The 21,761-nt window shown below is 40.7% G+C and overlaps 1 protein-coding gene across 1 annotated transcript in view; it reads right to left on the bottom strand.

The window, feature by feature from the left end:
* The window catches only part of SRSF4 (serine and arginine rich splicing factor 4), a 25,076-nt gene extending 3,315 nt beyond the window's left edge, over nucleotides 1-21,761 (bottom strand). Inside the window, exons 1-4 of the mRNA XM_074377023.1 lie at nucleotides 21,510-21,761; nucleotides 5,863-6,005; nucleotides 4,850-4,962; nucleotides 1,863-2,077 (exon numbers count right to left, since the gene is read on the bottom strand). Coding sequence (XP_074233124.1) covers nucleotides 1,863-2,077; nucleotides 4,850-4,962; nucleotides 5,863-6,005; nucleotides 21,510-21,616 — 578 coding nt within the window. The 5' untranslated portion in view covers nucleotides 21,617-21,761. The remainder of the gene's footprint in view (nucleotides 1-1,862; nucleotides 2,078-4,849; nucleotides 4,963-5,862; nucleotides 6,006-21,509) is intronic.

Below are 21,761 nucleotides of genomic sequence, written 5' to 3'. Positions count from 1 at the left end.
CATCACACACAAATCAAAACCAAAAGACACAGAAGCCAACCTGAAGGGCTCCCAATGACCAAAGACAGAACAATTTGAGCCTAAAAAACTGACTGCAATAGACAAAACATTAAATATATAAACGTCCAAGAATTCATTCAAAATGGTACTAAGCAACCAAGCCTCATCACCTCCTTTGGGGGGTTGCTAGGGCACATTTAGTATTCTGAAAATTGGTAAGTAAAGGTATCAACTTTTATTCTGCATTTACTGTAAAAATTATATTTTAGGGTAATAAAAGGGTAGAAGAAGGGTATCATCCTTTATAGAATTACAGCCTTTAGATGCACAAAGAATGAGAAAATAAGAGAGCCATCATTTTACCACCACTACTGAATGGCTCTAAACCTATTAGGCAGAATGTTGACGCAGAACTGAGAACTGTGTAATGGTCGGCTCAGGCTGACAACTCCTGAACACACAGATGCATGTTATCACCATTCAGAGTGGGACATCTGGACACCACACAAGAGATGCAACAGGAAGCATAAAGCACCTGCTAAAATACTGGCTTTACTCTAAATGCCCTCAAGATCTAACTACGAGTTTACAGGAAATACGGGGGACAGGATAAAGCGATGGGGTAAATATCACCAGAAGGGCACAATCTGCAAAATCTCAACTCTGAGAAAAATCTTCAAAACCGTTTCTTCAACAACTAAATGTATGGAAAATGAAGAGTGTGAAGGAGGATATACTAGTGATTAAAAGGAGAATTAAGAGACACATCATCTAATTGCAAAGTGCAGACCTACTTGGGATCCTAATATGAACAAACCAACTACCAAATACGTATTTGAGGCCACTGGGGAAAGCTGAATACAAACGTGTTGCTGTGATATGGCCTCACGATCTTATTGAAAAGGTTAGAGACACCCACTGAAGTATTTATAGGCAGAATGACAGGATGTCTGACTTGCCTTTAAACGATGCAGCAGGAGCGGATGATGAAACGAGACTGGCAGAATAAAAGATACTGAAACTGGATGGGTGATAAACATGAGGGGCTTCAAGGTTCATTAAGCCATTTTCTCCAATGTTTTATATACTTAATATTTTCCATAATAAAAAGTTAAAACAAAACATTAAAACCTGAAAAGGCCAGACAAATGACTTCCTGCTGCTCTTAAACCTTAACCTGGCCTGTGGCTCAGCAGGACCTGGCCCTTCTCCACCTCATCGAGCTGCTCTCCTCTGCCCCCACCGGGCCTTCAAAAGACACTATTCTCTCTGCTAGAAAGGCACTATCCCCTCTGCCCACCATCCCCAACTCATCCTTTCGGGCGCAGCTTCTATGTCGTGTCCTAAGAGAAGCCTCTGCCAGCTCTCCAGGGGAGCTGTGCTGTGTGCTTTTCCTCTGATGTACTCATCACAGTGGGGATTATTTGCTCAATGCCTATCTTGTCCACTGTGCTGAGTTTCAAGAGGGCACGGACCATATCTGTCTTGTCCACAAATGTCTGGCCCACCTGCAGAGCAGCTGCTGAGTGAGGCAAAGTCTCCACTCCTGAGTAGCTGGAGTATCTGAAGAGTCACCAAGGGGCAGAGGTCATGTCTGCCCCAGTAAGGGTATGGTCCAGGGGACCCAAGAAGAAAAGCGGAAGAAGATCATTGATACCTGCCTCAAAGAAAGGACTTTACCTCTATTTGTACTTATGGCATAAGAGTTCTAGAGTTTTACAAATAAACACTCAGTTCGAAGTTCCGAGTCAGAGCCAGACAGAACCATGGTACTGAGAATTCAACAGGAGAACGAATGTGGATTATCCACGTGCTCATTAATGAACTGACACCAACCGCACACTTAAAGACATCAACGGTACCTTGAGTGACTCCGGCTCCTGGAGTAGGACCGGCGACGTCTGGAACCGGGCTTGTCTTCAACTAATCTGATCTTTCTGCCATTGACTTCAGTTCCATCTAACTTTTCCAGAGCTCTTTTCATATCAGAGTAAGACACAAATTCAATCACCCCTTCATTTTTGCGTCCCTTGTGAGCATCTGCATAGGTCACTTCTCCTGCCTGACGCATATAATCCTAAAGGAGAAAAAAACCCGAATAGGTTAAGAAATATTTTGCAAAAATATCTAACACAGTCATCATAATGAAAGTTTCTCCTTTCTTTTAGGAAGAAATGCTGGCTTTCCTCAGAATGAAGTTTACTCTTAAATACTTCCAGCCACACACCAACCATCCACCAAGGTTTGTTAAAGCATTAGGGGTATTAGGTGGGTGATAAGGATAATAATATTTAATTGTTCCTTTAAACAGTTTTGTGTGAATATAAATTTTTTTAGTTAACTGTCATTTCCAAAATTTTACAGTGGTTAAGTTCTTAGAAGCTCAAAACACTACACATTTTAAGTCCAGTCTTCTACATTTCATTACAAATTCTTACTGAAAGCATGTACAGCTACTGATAAATATCTAAGGTAAAACATAAAAAATTCACAGACGGATTATGAAAGACTAAAAGACAACAGAACAATACCATCCAGCTCTGGCTTCAAAGTAGAATGACCACCCATCTCTTAAGTCTCTGTCCTCATTCTCTTTGAGGACCTAACACAATCCAGTGAGAAATACAACATGCAAGATAAATACTGAAGTGGTAAGTAAGTAAGAGGAGATATGATCAGTGTTTAAAAAGAATATGAAATTTGGATAAATTTAAAACTTAGGAACATGTAATATATTAATATAATTAAATATTCAATAGTTCATTTTTGTTACTGCTTTCCTCTCCATATTTTATAAAGTTGCAAACACTGATTATATGCTATTTGATACTATTTCTTTGCTCACTGTATCATAAAATGTTTACATGTCTTAACATACATTACAATCTTCATAATTAGTGTGCCCAATACTTTTTCTGAGGATTCTCCAATTATTAGGACTTTGAAAGTCTTTGTACAAAAATTCATCTGAATTATTGACAGGAGTGGGGGTTCTGGGCAAAAGGCAGGGGGCCCATATAATTTACCATCCAAATTGGGATACAGCTGAGAGTAAATGAAGATGCTATTAAGTTATGCCAAGCCTGGGCAAGCTGAGATATATAGTAACTCTGGTGAAAGGGCTTGAAGACTGTCACTACTTCTGTTGTGCACTGCCACACTTCCAAACTAGTAGCAACTAACATACAGAATGTTCATCTTATAGGCAGGAATTAATTTAGTCTTCTTTACAGCCACATGAAGTAGATACAATCATTACCCCTATCTTACAGAAAAGTAAAATACAAGTAATATTAAGCAAACTGCTCAAGGTCATTCAGGTAGTAAGGGAAGGAGCCAGGGTCTGAACATAAGCAGCCAGATTTCAGAACCTAAGTTCTTAAAAATACCCACTGTGGGTGAAATCACCAATTCTCAATGCCACCTGAGGTATATATACTACTGTATAAATTTCATCCCAACGTCACCATTGGGCATTATTATTTTACACATTTTAGAAACTAACAACACCCCTTAAATTTATTTTTGCATTTCCTTGATTAAACAGCTGGCATTTATTGTGCCGCTTTTTGTAAAAATGCATTCAATCCTCACAATAACCTTGAGTAGAAATGAGTATTAATCCCATTTTATAGTTGAGGAATATGAGGCACAGGAGGAAAGTAACTTGCTAAGGTAAAAACAGTGGTAAGTGGCAGAGCTGGGATTCAATGCAGGCAGGCGGGCTTGAGTCCTGCTCTAAGGCTGCCCTGACTTCCTCGGAAATTGGCTCTACTGCTCTGCTTCCCTGAGAGTGAAGCTGCCAAAGGTACAGAAGTAGAAAACCAACTGAGGATGTTGGCTAAGCTTTAGTTTAACTCCAAATCTGAAAGCTGTTCCAGTTTCTACCCAAAATGTTCAATCCTTCTCTCTCAGAATCCTGGAGTCATTCCTCAGTGAGCAGTCTTGCTGGCAGACGCTCACCAGGGCCTGCTGTAATACTGACAGCCAACGCGGTGTACTAGAAAGAATACCAGCGTATGTTTTAGTCCCAGTTCTTCTTCTAAGACCTTCTGTATCAATTAACCTTTTCTGGATCACATCTTTGTTATCTAAAGACTGGAGCACATTGAAAAAAAAAAAAGGATGTAAAAGTGCTTTCATAAGTTAAGATTATCCGAATGTTAAGGATTCCTAAATACTTTTTGCTGAACCTAAATACATTCACTCATTTTGCTAGAGATGACGTGTTAACAATGGACTGAAAATGAGATGTGAGATGGGAAACTGAGTATCTTTTATACCTGTCCTCCTAAGACCATCCAGGTTAAGACACTACTCAATAAGGTTTGTTTCCCCTATTGAGATAAAAAACCAACACTGTTCTCAAAAATCAAACTGTAATCAGTACACGGGATGGTCAGTATAGCACTGGACCTTAATTTTTGACATTAAAACTCTTTCGGGACAAATATTCAATGAAAAACAAACCTTACAAAAGAACATGGGTCAGGCAGCCATTTTCACCAATGAGGATCTACACTGGAAGCTGACACAAACATGCATATTATAACTAATATTGCAGGAAACACTGCTAGTTACAGAAACTACAACTGGTGATCTCTGTAACATTCTCTATAGAGGAGCATTTCATATAACACAGGCTGTCCTTACAGCCGTAGAGCGCTGGTCCCATAACGTACAGTAGCAGTGGGATTCTGATGTCTTTTGTTTTTATGGAACTTCTAATTGGAGAATTTCCAAATGCTTTGGGAAGGCTCTCTGTGTGTGCCTGGCCTGCACAAAATGACCTCTTTCCCAACCTTAACTCCTGCCCAACCGTATCCCAGAAGGTTAATAGAGCCCAAACCTTTAGGTCTTGCCAGCTGCACCGACTTGACAAATTTTCCACAATAAGTCTGTATTCTGTGCGGGTAGGAGGGCCATATTTATCTCGGCCACTTCTTCTATAACCATATCCACCTTTGGAAGGTTCAAATAGATGAGATTACTTCAGCGGAGGAAAAGGAAAAAATGATACAGCACATATGCCCCTTAACATAATACCACTTACCCCCCACCCCAAATAGCATACATATATTTTAACTCTATCCCCACCCTTAATTCTAATCTAGATTTTTAAAAAAGCAATCAGCTAAACATGAAAATTTATAATTTAATTTACAAAGTTGTAAGTATATATATTCATTAATATTTATATTTAAAATTAACATGCATAAATTAAAAACTATTAACAATTTAACAATTTAGAAATAAGTATCCAAATTACTAAATCAGTTACTGGTGTTACTCACAGTGATTAAAGTTTTTGTGAATATTTTATATGAAAAAAAGATTTTCAGGCACCTATTTCAGTTTAATCTCATCTGTGTCTAACCCTTGGGGTCCTCACCACCCAGGTCTAATGGGGAAAGGTTGCGGTCGTCACATGGCTTCCTGTTTTTGGTCAGCCAAGGGCCACAATGGTTCAAAGAGCCACGCATGGAAAGGTAACCCAAGGTCAGCAAATGGAACAGGCAGTCATCTTAGCCTCAAAGGATTCTTTTAATTAAAACATTGAGGTCTTTGTTAAATCTATGTTAAACAATTGCATTACAGAGAAAAAAAAACAACAACACAAACACACATCATTAAACATATTTATAAAAGTATTAAAACAAGAAATCTGTCATTAATTTAATTAAAATTAAACATTATTAAAGATGTTTATTTGCAATTTTACATTCAAAGATACATAATTTATAAAACAAATGGCTTAAATATCAATACATTTCAATGTAACATTAATTAATAAATTACTTAAAGAGTTAACATTTAATAACAAAAGCATGTCATCGATACAAATGCCCTTTAAATGCTTACTGCGTCCAGAACCGTAACTGCCATCTCGTCGTGGGCCGCGGGCATGCTCAACAATTACTCGCTCACCACAAAGGTCTTTGCCATTCAGTTCATAAACTGCATCATCTGCATCCCGCAGATCATCAAACTCCACAAACCCGTATCTAGAAGAGAGCAAACAAAACCCTGGTTGGCACCAATCTGACATTCAGCTTCACTAACATTAAAGAGAAAGCAGTGAGGGTCATGCTTAGCAAAGGTTAGGCGGGTTGTGCAAACTACAGATCAGCTTTCTCTTCTCTTTAGCTGAAACCACCCTGCTTTGTGCCCACAGGCACTGCGAGAGGACAGGGAGACTTCTCAAGGTACACTCCTGTCTGTCTAGTAGGAGGCTGGCTACACAGAGACCATTTCTTCTGTTACCCCAAGTAGCTGGTGGCAACTGCAAAGACCCCCACAGCAATGCTTGGAATAAGGCATTAAAAGATATAATTCTACAAGATTGAATATGTGCTCTTTCAAATCACACAGCTTTAGCCCCAAAGTATCTTGGAGAACAATCAGACCTACATTCAGGTACTGTGTCTTAACTGTTAAATTATGTTGGAATAACACAGCAGGTTAAAAAAAAATAGTAACTTAACTCTCCTCAGTGAAAGAAAAAAAATTTTTTTTAAAGTTCCTGTTCTTCTACCTAAACACATAAGCACAAGTGAATTAACTATCCTAAAAATTATCAGTGAAAAAAATCTGGAGCTATTCTCCTCCTCATGATGTTCCGAATTCATTTCCATGAGGTTTTAGGTGGGCTGGAATCCTCTATAACCTATATATAACTGCAAACTTCTTTACATAGTATTGCTAGGAAGTTCCCAGCAAAGAGGTTTGCTGGTTTAACACGTATCTGAAAGAAAACAACCCCCCACCCCAACCCTATTAACACTTGTTGAAGAGTACAACTTACAAAATTAAAATGCAAAATTTTAAGGTATTTATAAGCAAGGTTAAACAAACGTCCTATCAACTATGTTATCAATAAACTTTAGTTTGGTTTAATGTGCTATGAAATGTCTAGCTTTGTGACCATTGCCTATACTTAAAAACCAAAACCATCTTAATCATAAAAGTTACAAGCAACATCTTTAAACTCTAACAGAGCTATGTACATAGACAAACACTGCCTACTAACCCTCCATGTTTAAACATACTGAAACTAAAAACGTGTTAGAGGTCTTGCCAGAAGTTCAACTGGCCTGGCCAAAATAATTCCAGTTTCTTTAGCATATAATGCTGTACTCAGCAACATGTTAAGTGAGTGAGAGAACTCAGAACTGAAGAATTCTTCCTTTACTAAAGATTTAAAGAGTTCCTTTCAAATCAGAGTCTCAGTATAGCTAAAAACTTCAGAGGGTTCTTTATGCTGAATGTCTACAATGGCATGCAACTGAATAGCACCTCCATTTAAAAAAAGTAACAGACATGCTCAGTATTTAATGGGAAATCTTCTGTGGTAACACAACTCAGAAGATACCTGGCTCAACTGATAGCCTATGAAGTCTCTAACACTTGATTTCATGCTTCCATAGGCTGGAATTGCTGAGCAGGTAATAAGAAATGATTTGACCATGACTGCCATAGGTGACAAAGCAAAGCAAAGCCTCTCCACATCAGTAACGTCCTACATTAAAAAGTGCTTTATGATCACTAAAGTATCCTCCTTCATTTAGTTGTCAAGACTGGTCATAGGTCTGCTTTGCCCACTTGCCCAGATGCCAACTATAGAGGGGTGAGAGAAAACATTCAACAAGGGCATGATGAAATGGCCTCCAGCCCTCTCTAAGAGTTACATACTGGCAACTATTCAGTGCCACTAACTCATCTGATGCGATGTCAGAAGGACAACACTGACTCCTGAGGATTAAACAAAGAAATCACAAAATACCCTGTTTTCTTCAAAATAATTAGGGTTTACAACTACTTGGGAGTCAGAGAATGGAAGACCCTAAGCCCTGCAATTCATCTGAAATAGAAAGCCAAACTTATGTTAACAAGTGATGCTTATGTCAAAACTACACAGTAATGCATCCTCCCAGACTCAGGGGTCACCCCGGGCATGCTCTTTCTCTTTCCAAGCTTATGTGCTGAGCTCATTCTGACATCTAAAGGAAAGTAATGACAATCTGTTAAGTGGAGGCACAATTATCTTTCAAAAAAAAAAAAGAGCTCACACAGACCACTCTTCCTTTGCAGCTGAGGCTGAAGTGAAGCAAGGCACACCTTGCCAATAAAATTCTCTGAGTTGTAGGGACGGATCTGTGTTATCAGGAGAAAATGACCCTTTTTCTAGTATTTACTTCACTTCTAAAAAGTTTCAAAAAGCAGGTTACTTAGTAGCCACATTTTGGGGATATCCTAGTCACTTATTAAAATAGGTGACTTACGGCTAATTTATTTCACAGAAAAATCTTGGTGGCTATTCTGTGCAAAGCAACAAAATCTATTTGGAACATTTTAATGTCAAAGTCCAGTCCAAGGATTAAATCAGGAACCTGACTTACTTCTCTCTGCCACTGACATGCTGGGTGGGTCTGGAAGATCAAACCAAGTATGCTCCTGCACAACCATACCTGGTAGGGACTCCTGTTCTAAGAGCAAGGTAAAGACCAGATCAGTGTGTGGCTGCTTCTACCACATCACTGTTTACTTAGATCCGCTTTACTGAAGGAATGACTTCACCTTACTCAGTAAATATAAGCAGAGTAAATGGGTTCTCCAAATAAGGCAGGAAGACTAGATAACAATAATAAAATGTTACTTAATATTTACTAAGTAATCTATATACAAAGAAATCTTATCTTGTTTAATAATCACAATACCCAAGAGCCAAGTACTATTAATCCTGTTTACAGAGGAGGAAACTGAGGCATATAGTGTTAAATAACATGCATAATAAAAGAGCAAAGCTGACATTCAAAGCCTGTGACATGACTCCAGAACTCAAACTTTATAAACTATTATGACTGGAGCAGCAGGAACTGGCATGGATTCTAGTCCTGGTTATGCTATAAACCAACTCTGAAAAGCCCACTTAAGTAATTTTATTTTTCTGGGTGCAAGTTTATCTGTGTATTGAGGGAGTTATACTACATATCTTTGAGGTTTCTCCTAACATCAAAGTATGATAGATAAATGTTAAAATTAGTCCTCCTCTGGCTTAATGATGGGCTAATTTAAACCAATATGGTAGCACCAGAGGTATACAACACTAACAGATGGACAGGGATAAATGTAATTTTTATCATCTAAAATGTCTTTAAAAACTAATGTATGAGTCCCAATTTCAGTTTTATTTAAATAGTTTAACTATCTCTGAATTAAATTTTAGTGCCTTCAAGAAAGTGAAGCTCCCCCTGGTAACATCAGAGAATCTTTCCAAATTAATCATAATATCCCTTTGTGGTTTCTAGCTAAAAAAACATGAAACCAATCTCTCCCCAAAAGTACTCTCCTTTTGAATCCTTTGTCAAAGGAAGGATATAAACACACACATGCATGTACACACTCTGTGTGTTGGCATGTGTGTATTTATGTAAACATATTTCTGGTGTGAGCCTCACAAACACAACCCAGCAGGATAAATTTCTCAGTACTCGCTGCAGACACTCTTCCTCTTCTGCTCCATTAAAAACAACCATCTTTCGGTAATTCTAGTATAAGAATGAAGAAGATGAAGGAATTTAGGAGAATGAATCTATGACAGATTAAAAAGATCCCTAAGGCAGAGACTGACAAAACCCAACCAAAACCCCACCAATATGCCTCCTCTGGCTTGACTCCCTGATGTCCCGTCCTTCCGCCTCCCTCTCTACGCCTGTGTGAGAGAACAAAAGGCATGGCCTATTACATGTAAACTTTTTCAATTAAAAGAAAAACTCCTCTCTTCCATGTTTCTCTGCTACTGCCTTTTCTCAAACTCTTCCTCTGGATCACATTTAATCCTGACAAATGCAGTCAAAAAATGATGAAAGGGGAATTCCTGTCATTTTCTCTCCAAGACAGATGGGCACCATGATTCTTACCAAGTACAGACAGGTCTCTGGATGCCACAAACAAAAGCCACATTGAGTTATGAGGGGCTGTTCTAAACTTTAGTCCATTCTTACACCACTCCCAATGCTCTGGTCTTCCTCGTTCAGCAGCTGGGGTGCTGCTCAGGCTCTCAGTCAGAACTCTGAAATGCTAGAACTGGAATGACATGTTTTTAAAACTAAAGTGCTCTAAGAGTTCGATTTCAGAAATGTTAATCACACTTTTTCACCCAAGAAGAATCATCATCTGAGCTTGTGCTGTTGCTGAACAGGCTTCCCCTGATCCTAATAACCTATACCAACGGTCCCCCAAACCACTCTATGTTCTCCTGAAGAGGATGGGGGGTCAGTATCACCCTTCTCTGAATGGCTTAGGGTCAACCTCTCTCTGTCTTCCAAACATCTTCACTGAACAAGGAGACTGGAAAAAAGTCTGTCTGAGAAAGGGTATCAGTGGCTAACTGGACAGGCGTGACTACGGGGTGTGCAACACCAGCTGACTGGTGGGGAGTGGGGACGAGGAGCCAGGGAAAGCAAGCCTCCATGCGTGTGCCTGCTGTCACCCGCCCGTACTGCTTACCGAGGGGCACGCCTTGGAGGGTCTCTCTATAAGAACAATTTGCCCCTTTCCACAGTGGATCTCTGCTCACCTTTGTCCTAAAACTGTGCCACATGCTTTTCTTTGTATGTGGACACGACAGTCCTCAGCCAACCATCAGCAGGATGAGTTTTGTTTTCCCAATGTGGTGAGCCATTCCCACATTCACTCATTTTCCTTGCAAGAACCGAACCTCTCCATGGCTGGTCAGGATTAGGGATGTTGCTGTAGCCAAGGAAAAATTTTCGTCTGTTGAAGTTAACCCATGGGGTGGCTTGAACCCTGAAACTAGGGTCAACAGCACTGTACTTTAAGGGCAGAGTCCTAAAAATCTACCCTGAAAGAAATGGTTTTCAGTGATCAGGAAACAAACAGCCCTCTTTCAAAGCACTCGGTGTTGGTCCTATGTTTCAGCCGGCTTGTGTTATGAGGTAAAAAAAAAAAGTTAGGGCATACCGACAGGATAGTAATAAAAAACAGAAATTCTTGCTGTCCACATAAAGTGCTTGGAAAACTGCAGAAAGATACTTCTGCAACCAACTCTCTAGTGCTCAGGTGAGGCCAACTCAGAGACAAGCTTGTGAGTGACAACAGTGTAACTGCCCGGGATTCCAAGTGTCTGTAACATTCCAGGGAAGCAGTGGTCAGGCCCTCAAAGGAGAATTAACCGACGTCAGATTCACTGCTCCGGGTCACGACTGTGGCTGCTTTTTGACTATCTCAGCAACAGAGGATTGTTTATAACCCCCAACTAGGAGCTCCTACCACAGGAAGTAGGTTCCTGAGATCCCTTCTATCCTGAGACAGGAAGGAGGCTGCTCTGGGCATTCCAGCCTCCCTCTCTTTAGCCTCAAGGAGGGAGGGCCATCAAGGCCACCCGTGGAAGGTGGATGACTTACCCGTGCTCACTGAGTGGCAGAGCTGGGGTGCGACTTCGGGGCTCACCAGTACCCAGTCTGGGGCTCTTTTCACGTCGGCAAACTGGCAGTTCCCGCACACCAAGAGCTCTCTGATTAGAGCTAGTGTGGATTCCTGGTCTGCAAACGTTGGCCACAGCTCAGTCTGCACTTGATCTTTCCCCACCTTCAAAGAAGAAAACCTACCTCATGATTCCTCTCTTTTGGGTCCCCTGACCATCTGATTCACCCCTAACAACCCTGCAGTCACCTCTGACTCTTCCTCTCTGGTTGCCCGCTCAGTGTACTGCCCAGCTCTACAGTTTGCGCCGGGCCCTCACCTTACTTTGTTCTAGGCTATGGCTATTTTAACTTAGTCAACTTGCCTCTTTACATGCAGCAGGGAAAGTCAGTTGCTAGACCATTCTCTTGCTCAGAGGTCTACACTGACTCCTAAGACTTGTGTTGACACTATTCTCTAAAGCTGGAATGCCTCGATTACATGGGGTGAATCACAGCAATTGTCTTCCATATACTTAAGAATTCTCTTTCATGAAGTCTCAGAAAGTTGCTTAACTCCAAGGATTTTAGCACTGTCTTTAGCGTTGGCACTTCTAATCAGTTTTATATTTCACATGACAATGTTTTGGGGGCCTTTCAAGCCTTGTTCTTTTTCCTTTGTGCTTATCCTCTCATTAGATTACAAGCTCTTTAATATTAACAAAGGCTAATATTTAGCTTAGCGCCTGGCACACAGTAATAATTGATTTATTTCATTCATCCCTGCTACTACTACTATTACTCCCATTTTACAAATGAGGAAAATGAGGCTGGGAGAGGCTAAACAATTTGCTCACAGTCAAGGAGCTCCTAAGTGGTATAGCTGGATCGGAACCCAGGTCCATCTGACTCCAAACCCCAAGCTATTAACCGCAAGGTCACACTGTCTTTGTAAAGGTGGGTGCTTCTCTCTCAGTTCTGAGCACAATCCTTTCCTTCAAGAGATGCTGCTGCTTGACTTGATAATCTAACCTCAGATAAGCCAGGTTGTATTAACATTTTTTGATACAGTGGGGTAGTCGCCAGAGGAAAAAAGAAATTGATCTTGGGGCAGGTGAAGCACCTGTAAGCTTGGGGTATGTGACAACCAGGTTACTTTCACTCGTCTTTTGGTTCCCATTAGCCAGTGTCAGCCATCTGGTCCTTCCGAAAACATGTGTGGGTTCAGAACATAACAGACTAGAAGAATAGAGGAAAAATAAGATTATTCTGTGCAATCCCCATTCTGGAGGCCCCATATCAACCCCTGGAATCTGTCTTTGCTTTTAAGGCTCAGCAAAAATTAGGCCAGCATAGAGATGATGGAAATTTGGACCTAGAGGTGGTGGATGTGAATGGATATTGACAGTATCACGTATTTAAGAATGCATTTAATTAGTTTTGTAAGGAATGGTGACTGAGACCAAAAAATATAGGCATGAATGGTGTGGGGAAAAAAATGGACCGGAAATCAAAGAATACTGTAAGGTTTACAGACTTTCAACTGTATAAGGATTATAGCAGCAACCAGCAAAGTACTGCCCCCCAGGACCCTTTCCTTTTTCAAACTCCTTTGTAGTAATGTTCACAACTCTGGGGTTTACTGGTAATCTCACAGATGGAGAAACTAGGGCTAAGAGCAGTTAATTAACTTGCCAAGGCTACCCAACACCTGGGACTCTTCAATCCTAGGTCCTAACTGAAATCAACACTTCATCACCATGTTCTACTGTCTCCACACCAGCAGAAAGAAGTGGTCCACAGAGCAAACAATTTGAGAGACACAAGCTCCAGCACAGAAAACCAGTGGCATCAAACTGTGTGCTGTGGAAGACAGATGCCCACATGAACATTAGCATCTGATAAGAAGTACTAAGTGGCAAGACACACTGCATCTGATGTGTACTAATACTAGTAAGTTGTGAACATTTATCCTTTAAGCTGCTAGTGGAACCAAACCTACATGTCAATTATCAAAATTTTAACACCAGTCTAGGAAAATAGAGAGAGAACAATCATTAAAACAGTATCAACCCGTCTCTGAAGGAATATTCACATACTGGAGTGAGGAAAAGGGAGCAGAAATAATCATAAAAAACTAGTGATAATACAAAATTCCTCCAGAAAGCAGGAGGGAGAGAGGAACCTGTAGCAAATTCAAACCTAGTCTTACTCTGTAACTGTTCCATGGGTCTAGCTGCCATTTTGTTCCAACTACTCAAAACGGCTTCAAAAATGAACTAAGTTACTTCACCTCCATGAGGCTGCTATGATATTTCTACCTTATAAAATGGGACTAACCCCAGAAAGCAACACACCTGCAAACTGTTTGTGGATCAAACTATCACAACCCCATAATGAAATACATTATTGGGACATTTTAACGTCAACAGGGCTGTTTTCCTTAAAGGAGGGCAAACACAAGCACACATGCAACCATTTCAATTATCTGACACTTATCAACACTACGGGTAAATGAAATTAAAAGGTCTCACAAGAAAAGGGGTCAGCTATTCCCTGATGACACACTAAAGTTCATGAAGACTCAATCACAAATTAAAAACAATTAAAAAAAAAACTCAAGAGACGAAAGTCGTATTACTAATTTAAAATAAAACTCTTGGAACATAAGACAGAACCACTGTTACTTGTAGTTAATGAAATAAATGTGTACACTCAGCAGACAACACTACCTGATTCCACACCAAAGCTACAAACAAAGCCAGTTTGTACTTACCTCTAAAACGACACTACGAGTGGGGTGTCAGGTGTTAAAGCCTCTTAGAGGTTATGCCTCTGGGACCATCTTGGCTGTTTCCATGTCCCTCATAACCACCCCACAGTCCCTGGGCTGCAGCAAGTTTCTTTCTCCTTTTTCTTTTTGGTTAATGATGTCACTCCCCATGCTATTTCTTGGGGATGCCCTTCCCCTGAAATCAGTAATTTAATTCACTTAATATTTTAACGAATTTTTCCAATTCTTTAAACATTAATGGATCAATAGCTTCATTTCATCCACATGAAATAACTTTTCTCAAAGTCAGTGCTTCTGGTCTGTGGTTCCTGACCCCCTTGCCCAAGCCTCCTGCTCGCCCCTTTCCCTGGTGAAGGCTGAATTCAGACCGCCATCCTCCAGTTTTCCCCTCTCTCTAGGTCTTGGTCTCTGTTCATGAAGGCCCCCATCTGGCATCCAGGCACAGGACATGGTGGGGGGCCTGCAGAGGGATAGCAAGCGTCCTTTAAGTGTTTCTTCAGGTATCATGTGCAGTCCCGGGACCTCTAGACTTTCATCTCAACACACAGGAAAGGTCACGGTGGGCATTTCCTCAAAATACGAGTGTGCAAATCCAGAGCACAATCCGATCCCTCACCTTCAGGATACTCCAAGACCAGACAGGCCTACCAACGATAACAGGACAAAGATGGTTTACTCGCACAAATCCTGCCCCGTTCAGTCATTACAAAGACGATACCACCTTTCAGCTCCTCAGAGAGTAGCCCGAGGAAGGGACTCACTAGCAATTTCTGTCTAGGGCCAACGTCATAAAAAAATACCACCTGCCTCACTTTTGGCAGTAACTTGTCAGCTTGCCGGAAGCCTCTGCAAGGAGACCAACGACTGAACACACCGTGGAACCTGAACTACCTTCTCACCGTTGGCAGCAAGGCCCCAAAGTACAGGACTGAATCATCTGGGAGGAAACAGCATGGAGGAGTTCTGACCGATGCTGCCCATGCTGTATCTGGTGTCTGGATAAGGAAGATCTTCAACTTCCAGAGTTGTGAATAACTCATTCTGTAACCTTGGCCCAGTCATTTAATCCCCTGTGCCTCAGTTTCCCCATCAGTACAAACTAGAGATAACACTTGTTTGTAAAGTGCTTTGATATACTTAGTTGAAGAATAAATCATACAAATGCATGCTGTTAACATTTTCTAAAATTAAAAAAAATTTTCAGTGTTGGCTTACAAATTTATAAATGCCAGCCCCAACAGTATTCTCTCAGATGCTTGGAGCACCTTTCTTCTGAGAAGCTCAAAATACAATTTTCTGTTTAGGTTACTTGGAAGTATCCAAAGACACTAAGAAACCAAAACACATTTTATCTACTCTACATTCTTGCCTACCGTTTAAGAAGAGCAAAATACTTCAAGTGGCCCTTTTATTCCTATGATACCTCAACAAGGAAGGGAAGAGCAAGCTATGAAACTGAGGAATAGAGATTTAAAACGACTTGGCCAACTAATTACAGATGATGTTTATTCTTTGTGTGTGTGTATACATATATATATATATGTTTTTTAAACTGAAATATAGTAGATGATGTTTATTCTTATCACAGACTGACTGGGAAACCAGGAACATGAGGGGGTGTGGAAGTCTCAAGCCAGGACAGTTTAAGCTAGTAATATTTGGTCAAACTGCAGTATGGCATGTATGGTCTCCTGGCACTGACTTTTCAAAATGACAGAAATTTTAAAAATTACCAATGGCTTAAGAAAAAAGTAACATACTAAACATATGTATTTTTGGAAGTAGGCTGACTCCAATAGGAGACTTCAGTAAAAAAAAAAACCAACTTGGTCACATTCGTAATAGTAGTACTAATAAAACAATGACAGAATGCTACTTAATCAATCCATAGTCCTCTTTCTCATGATTTCCTACTTGTTTAAGAAAAAGCTCTTGGTTAAAACACCCGAGGCCATCTTCACCTGTTAAATTAGCAAAGATTCAAAACAATATGGATGCTCAGTGCTGGTGAGGCTGCCGTGACGGGCAGGCCCGGACACTGCTGATACAAGGGTAACTGGCGCAGCTTTTCCGCACAGTTATTTGGCTACATGCATTGAGAGCTCCGAAAATGTTCATTCCTGCCATGACACATGAATTTTACTTCACAGAACCTGTCCCAAGGAATAATAAAAATGCAAACAAAGTTTTATGCGCATGGTATCCATCACAGGGTTATACAGAACAGCAAGAATTTAGAGACAACCTAGGAGGAATGGCTGGGTAAATCAGGATACAGCCATACAATGGCTGTATTTTATGCAGCCATTAAATGTGATTTATGAGAAAGATTCTACTGTAATAGAAAAAATACATGATAAAAATTAAGTAGAAAAAGTGGGACATAAAATTGCACATAAGACCTTGTCTGTGTTAAAAAGATTCTTAATGATACTCCTTTTCTACTTTATGCTTTTGGTATTGCCTAAATTTATCTACAATGAACCTGTATTTATTTTCTAATTAGTCAAAAAGTTTTTTTTTTCTTTTAAGTTCTTGAACCTGTTATGCTTGGTTGGCTAAATGGATAAGGCTTAAAAGCTTCAAGATAACTTCCTCATGTATAATTTCAGACATTCTAATTAAAAAGTCGTAATATTGAAAACTATGACAAAGGGTAGCTGAGAGTTCAGAAAAATAGGAACCCTTAAACATGGCAGGTGAAAACATAAATAAATATTATTTGTTTAGAGAGCAATGGAAACCAAAAGGTAGTGACAGTTAAAAACATGCACAGGTGACCCTCCATGCGGAAACAACTATGGGACTCGGGCATCCGTAGATCTGGGTATTAGCAGCGGGTCCTGGAACCAAGCCTGCATATATTCTGAGGGACGGCTGTATACACTTTGACTCCAGAGGTCCATTTCCAGGAATCTGACCTAAGATTTACATAAAGGATACTCGTCACAGTGTTATAGATGCATAAAACAGTGGAAAACCAGACAACTGAAATGTCTTGCAACATGGTTTTACTTATGCACATTAAATAATATTTACATGTGTGAACACTATGTAGCTGTTAAGAGATAGGTTGTAGGAGAACACACAAGACGAAAAAAAGGATCAGGCTGTTAGGTGGAAAAAGGTTACAAAATAGAATGTACAATATGAATCCAAGTTTGTAAAAAAGGTGGCGGAAGGCTGAAGAACTGCATGCACATGTGTGTGAAAAGAGGCAAAGTTTCAAAGTGCAAACAGTGCCATCTTTAATTTTTTTGTCCTTTGTATTTTAAAAAGTACAATAAATATGTAAAATTTTTATAATCAGGAATAAATATGTGCTATTTTGAAACATACAAATTAAGAAGAATCTTTAATAATAAACTAAAAGTTCAATTAACCAGAAATCAATAACCTGGAACATCAGTATTTTCCGTATTGCCTCTTTAAGAGCAAAGACAAGAAGTAAAAAAAAGCTCCCATCAAGGATTCAATCAAAAGAGAAAATCCCTGTGTAGGTTCTGGCGTTGGCAGAGACTCATCCCAGTATCTAAGGCCTAACAATGCCCTAGCATACTCTGGGGCAATCAGAACGACCTGACTCACTGAAAGAGTCTTAACACATTTAAAAAATTAACTAAGGTTATCTTCTACTTGAAGAATTTTAAACAAAGGGTGAAAACAAAAAAAATTTCCTGGTAATACTTAAGATATTGTGAAAATCCAACTACACTGACCAGGACATCCTCTGAAAATTCTGGCTGCTCACAATTTCACTGTAATATGAAACATAGGTTCTGAAATTTAAGACCAAGGTTCCCCGGAGAGTTTTAATTCACACATTTAACCAACTAAAACAAAAAACCAAAACCAAAAAACCAAAACTCCTCAATGACTTGGGGGTTTACCTATCTAGCTACTAGGCAAAGGCAAATAAAATAATCTTAGTAAGTGATTTCATTCATTAGCCAAAACATGGAAAAATTAAGATATATAGATCTATGACCAAAACCACAAGATTATGTGGCAAAAGAAACTACTATATTAAAAAACATCTACATTCTACATGAAAAAGTGATTTATTAATTTAAAAAAAAAGCTCACAGAATTCACAAATAATCGAAAACAGCAAAAGTTACCATAGAGTTGGAAGGCTATAAAACAGGTGCTAATATTGTTGCTTCCTTACCCCTGGCCCCACAGTGGCTCCTGCTGGAGTCAATGTGGCACATATGAATGTAGGAGACCTGAAGGGGATCTGGAATGGTCTATATGGTTGCAGGAGATTTACATCATGCTTGTAGTCCCACACTGAGACATCTTTCTAGGAGTTCTCTAAAGTAAAGGTAATATAGATTAGGGTTACCTGGTACCATACAAGCAGGCAATGAACATACATCTTCCTTCTTCTAATCCCAAAAGGGTCCATAACATCTCCTGGATACCAAATCTCCTTTGGGGAGCTCATCTGCTTCCTCATTTGGTCAACCTTCTATTATACCATTGCTTTATGCCTATTTAACTAATTCTTAACTTTACCCCCAACTCTGCAGCCCAACGTATCTACTGTCCGCTGATACATCTCACTTTTACAAATCTGAACTCTTCAGAAAGTCTTCAAAGTCCTAACCACCCAAAAGCTACTTTTGAGTTTGTTACTAATAATCAAAATCCAGGCATGTTAAAAAAAAAAAAAAGCTTCTCCAGGGGCTCTACTGTCCTTCCTAAGTTTCCAGGACTATATGCTTACACACCTTTCAGACTCCTCTGCACTACAGCAGTCCCATCCAGTCAATTCTTGCTTGAAACACATCTATACCATTGGTCCTTAGTTCAGAAGTCACTTTCCTCTCTGCAGGGATTCCTGAATGCTGCCAGGAGGTACTCCTTCCTGTTTGGTGACTGTCACACCTGCCTTCAAATCCCTAAAATGACCTCCCATTCTTCATTCCCTTCGCTTTCAATTACAGATTTTATGGATCATGGTTTAGTAGAACTGTAAAAATGAGTAGTTGCCCAAGAGACCCACATATTTAGGGTCCTGGAAGGACTGGTCCTTCCTCTTCTATCACCATTTCTCAGGTTGCTCAATTATTCCCTCCAGAGCACTTGGACTCCTATCTGTGATCTTGAATGTTTGGTGTAAAATTTTAGTTACTGATTCTTACTTATGTTGTTAAACTTCTAGATCATTCATGAGACTCAATCCAAGCTAGATTGTTTATTTCTCAAAACGGTTCCTTATTCGACTATTATCAGTTATGACATACACTATTCCCAGACACTTCACTTCAAACCCCAGTCAATCCACAGTTTAAAGCCCATTTGAAACAAATATTTTCAAACAAACCATTCCAAGCTTCACTTGTTGAGTTTAAATTGAGAGCAAGCATTTCTTAACTCAAAAGTGTGTATTTTAACCACTAGCACTTAATTTACTCAAGAGCAGAACCGTTTTTCTGCCTCCTCCCCTTCTGCTAATTTATTTAGCACAGTAGCAGGCATCTTGTGGGTTATCAACATATTTGTTCCATTAATTAGTTTTCCTATTAACATTACCATCACTTCCTGCTATCACTTGAGTAACCTTAAAAAACAGGCCTCACCAAATATGCTTCATGTTATTAACACTCAAGCTAAGATGTCTCCTTATGATCACACTCAAATCCCTTTAATCATAGCTACCATTTACAGCTATGAGCCAAATGCTTTACAATTATCTCTAATCCTCCTTTTCCTTGTGGATGAGGAAACTCACAATCAGAGAAGTAACCTGCCCACAGATAATAAGCGGTGAAGCTAGGATTTGACCCAGGCCTGACTGCTTTCAAAACCCATGCTTTCCCCACAAAATTTAGTTATTCTGTCAACTTAGCTGAGCTCTGAAGAAAATTGGGAGTTTTAACTTGATTGCTCAGATACATGATACAAATGACAATAACAACCTCTCCCCCACTTTATCTAGTATATTTAAGAACTGAAAGCTCTGTTGTACAAAATGAGTGATTTCCTAAGCCTTCTCCTTTAAAAGAAATCAGCATTCACAACAAACACTTGATGGATAACACTTTCCTTAATTAGGTGATTCCTCCTAAGAATCAATTTAAAGTAACTTTTAAAACCCTGCCAACAGTTTGAGTATATTGGAACTTCCAATTTTTCCTCGTGTGCGACTTATACTTAGGTATCTTTCATAACTTCTCAAGTGTTAGTTGCTAATATTACATTGGGGAGTAAACTGTAGCCATATTGGACCTGTTGCAAAGTAGGTCTTAAAAAAAAAAAAAAGCCAAGAGTTTTTCTAACACCCAAGCTTTAGTACCCTAAAATGTTTCCCTTACTCTTAATTTTTTATATCCATGTCTTTGAAGTCCTATCTGACATTTCCTGGTTCCCCCAGTTTTCCCTGTTGAATATTTTCCCCAGGCCTGACTCCTCATCTGTTTTCCTTGAGACTTGTAGCCCTGCAGGCCTTGCTTTACCAAAACAGATTAGGAATACAAGCAGCAGATCATATCCAGGTAGGAAGTTAGTAATTTCGAGCTGTAGGTTTCCGTCTACATCAACTAGTCGCGGTGGCCACTATTCTCCAACAAATTCTACAACGACAAAGCAATTTTTTGGCAAGCTGGAGAACGGAAACCACAGCGTGGAAACTACGCAGTCTTAAGGACAGCAGGCTAAGACGCTAATTTGCTCTTGCAGAGGGAACGGTGAAGGCTTTCAGCACCGCAAGCCGATACTTTCGAAACTGTCACTAGATTACTCACACCAGTCTCCCGCCCAAAAAAGTGTAGCACATGGCAACTCTAAAAAAAGGACATCTCTCCAGAGCTCCCGTCCCTGGAAGAGATGCGTTGTGACCATCTGATCCATTAGACTGGGGAAGAGGGGAAAAGGCAGCAGGAAATCTGTTTATTTCCAGCAGCCCTCAGAGCGGGAAAGGTCGGTATCTACTGGAGACGAACCAGGCCTCGTTCCCAGGGCCTGGGAGGAAAATCCCAGGCCTCCCCAGCGCCCTGGAGCTGTGTCCTCCCGCCCAGAGCCCCAATCGCACTAGGGTTTTCCTTCTCCCCGTCCCACTCAGAGCCTCACCATAGCTCCCATTATCCCTCCACCACCCCCACCCGCGCAGGCGCAATGGGAACCCGGGCCTACCCGCGCCCCCGAGGCGCCGCGACTATGGCGGAGTCGGAGCAGGCCGGTAGCAGCTCCGCGCGAGGCAAGCGTCCCCCTCCCGTCCCCGCGGCCTCCCCGCCACCACCAGGGCCCTGTCCCCACCCAGCCGGCCCCTCTTCCGCCCTCCTCACCCGTTCTTCAGATCCACCTCCAGGATCTTCCCGTAGCCCTTAAAGAAGCGCTCCACATCGCGCTCCCGGGCCTGGTAGCTCAGGCGGCCGATGTACACCCGCGGCATTCCGGCAACGGCGGAGGCGGCTTGGCCGGGCCCCAGCCCCCTTAGGCGGCTGCCGGCGAAGCAAGAGCGCGGCGACGGCGGCGGCGGCAACGGGCGGGCGGCGGAACGGACGCAGCCGAACCCGGCGACGTACGCGAGCACGCAA

This window comes from Camelus bactrianus, chromosome 13 (genome assembly GCF_048773025.1).
Source record: "Camelus bactrianus isolate YW-2024 breed Bactrian camel chromosome 13, ASM4877302v1, whole genome shotgun sequence".
NCBI lineage: Eukaryota > Metazoa > Chordata > Mammalia > Artiodactyla > Camelidae > Camelus > Camelus bactrianus.
The sequence above is the reverse complement of the archived record's forward strand: the minus strand, read 5'-3'. Positions and strand labels throughout refer to the sequence as shown.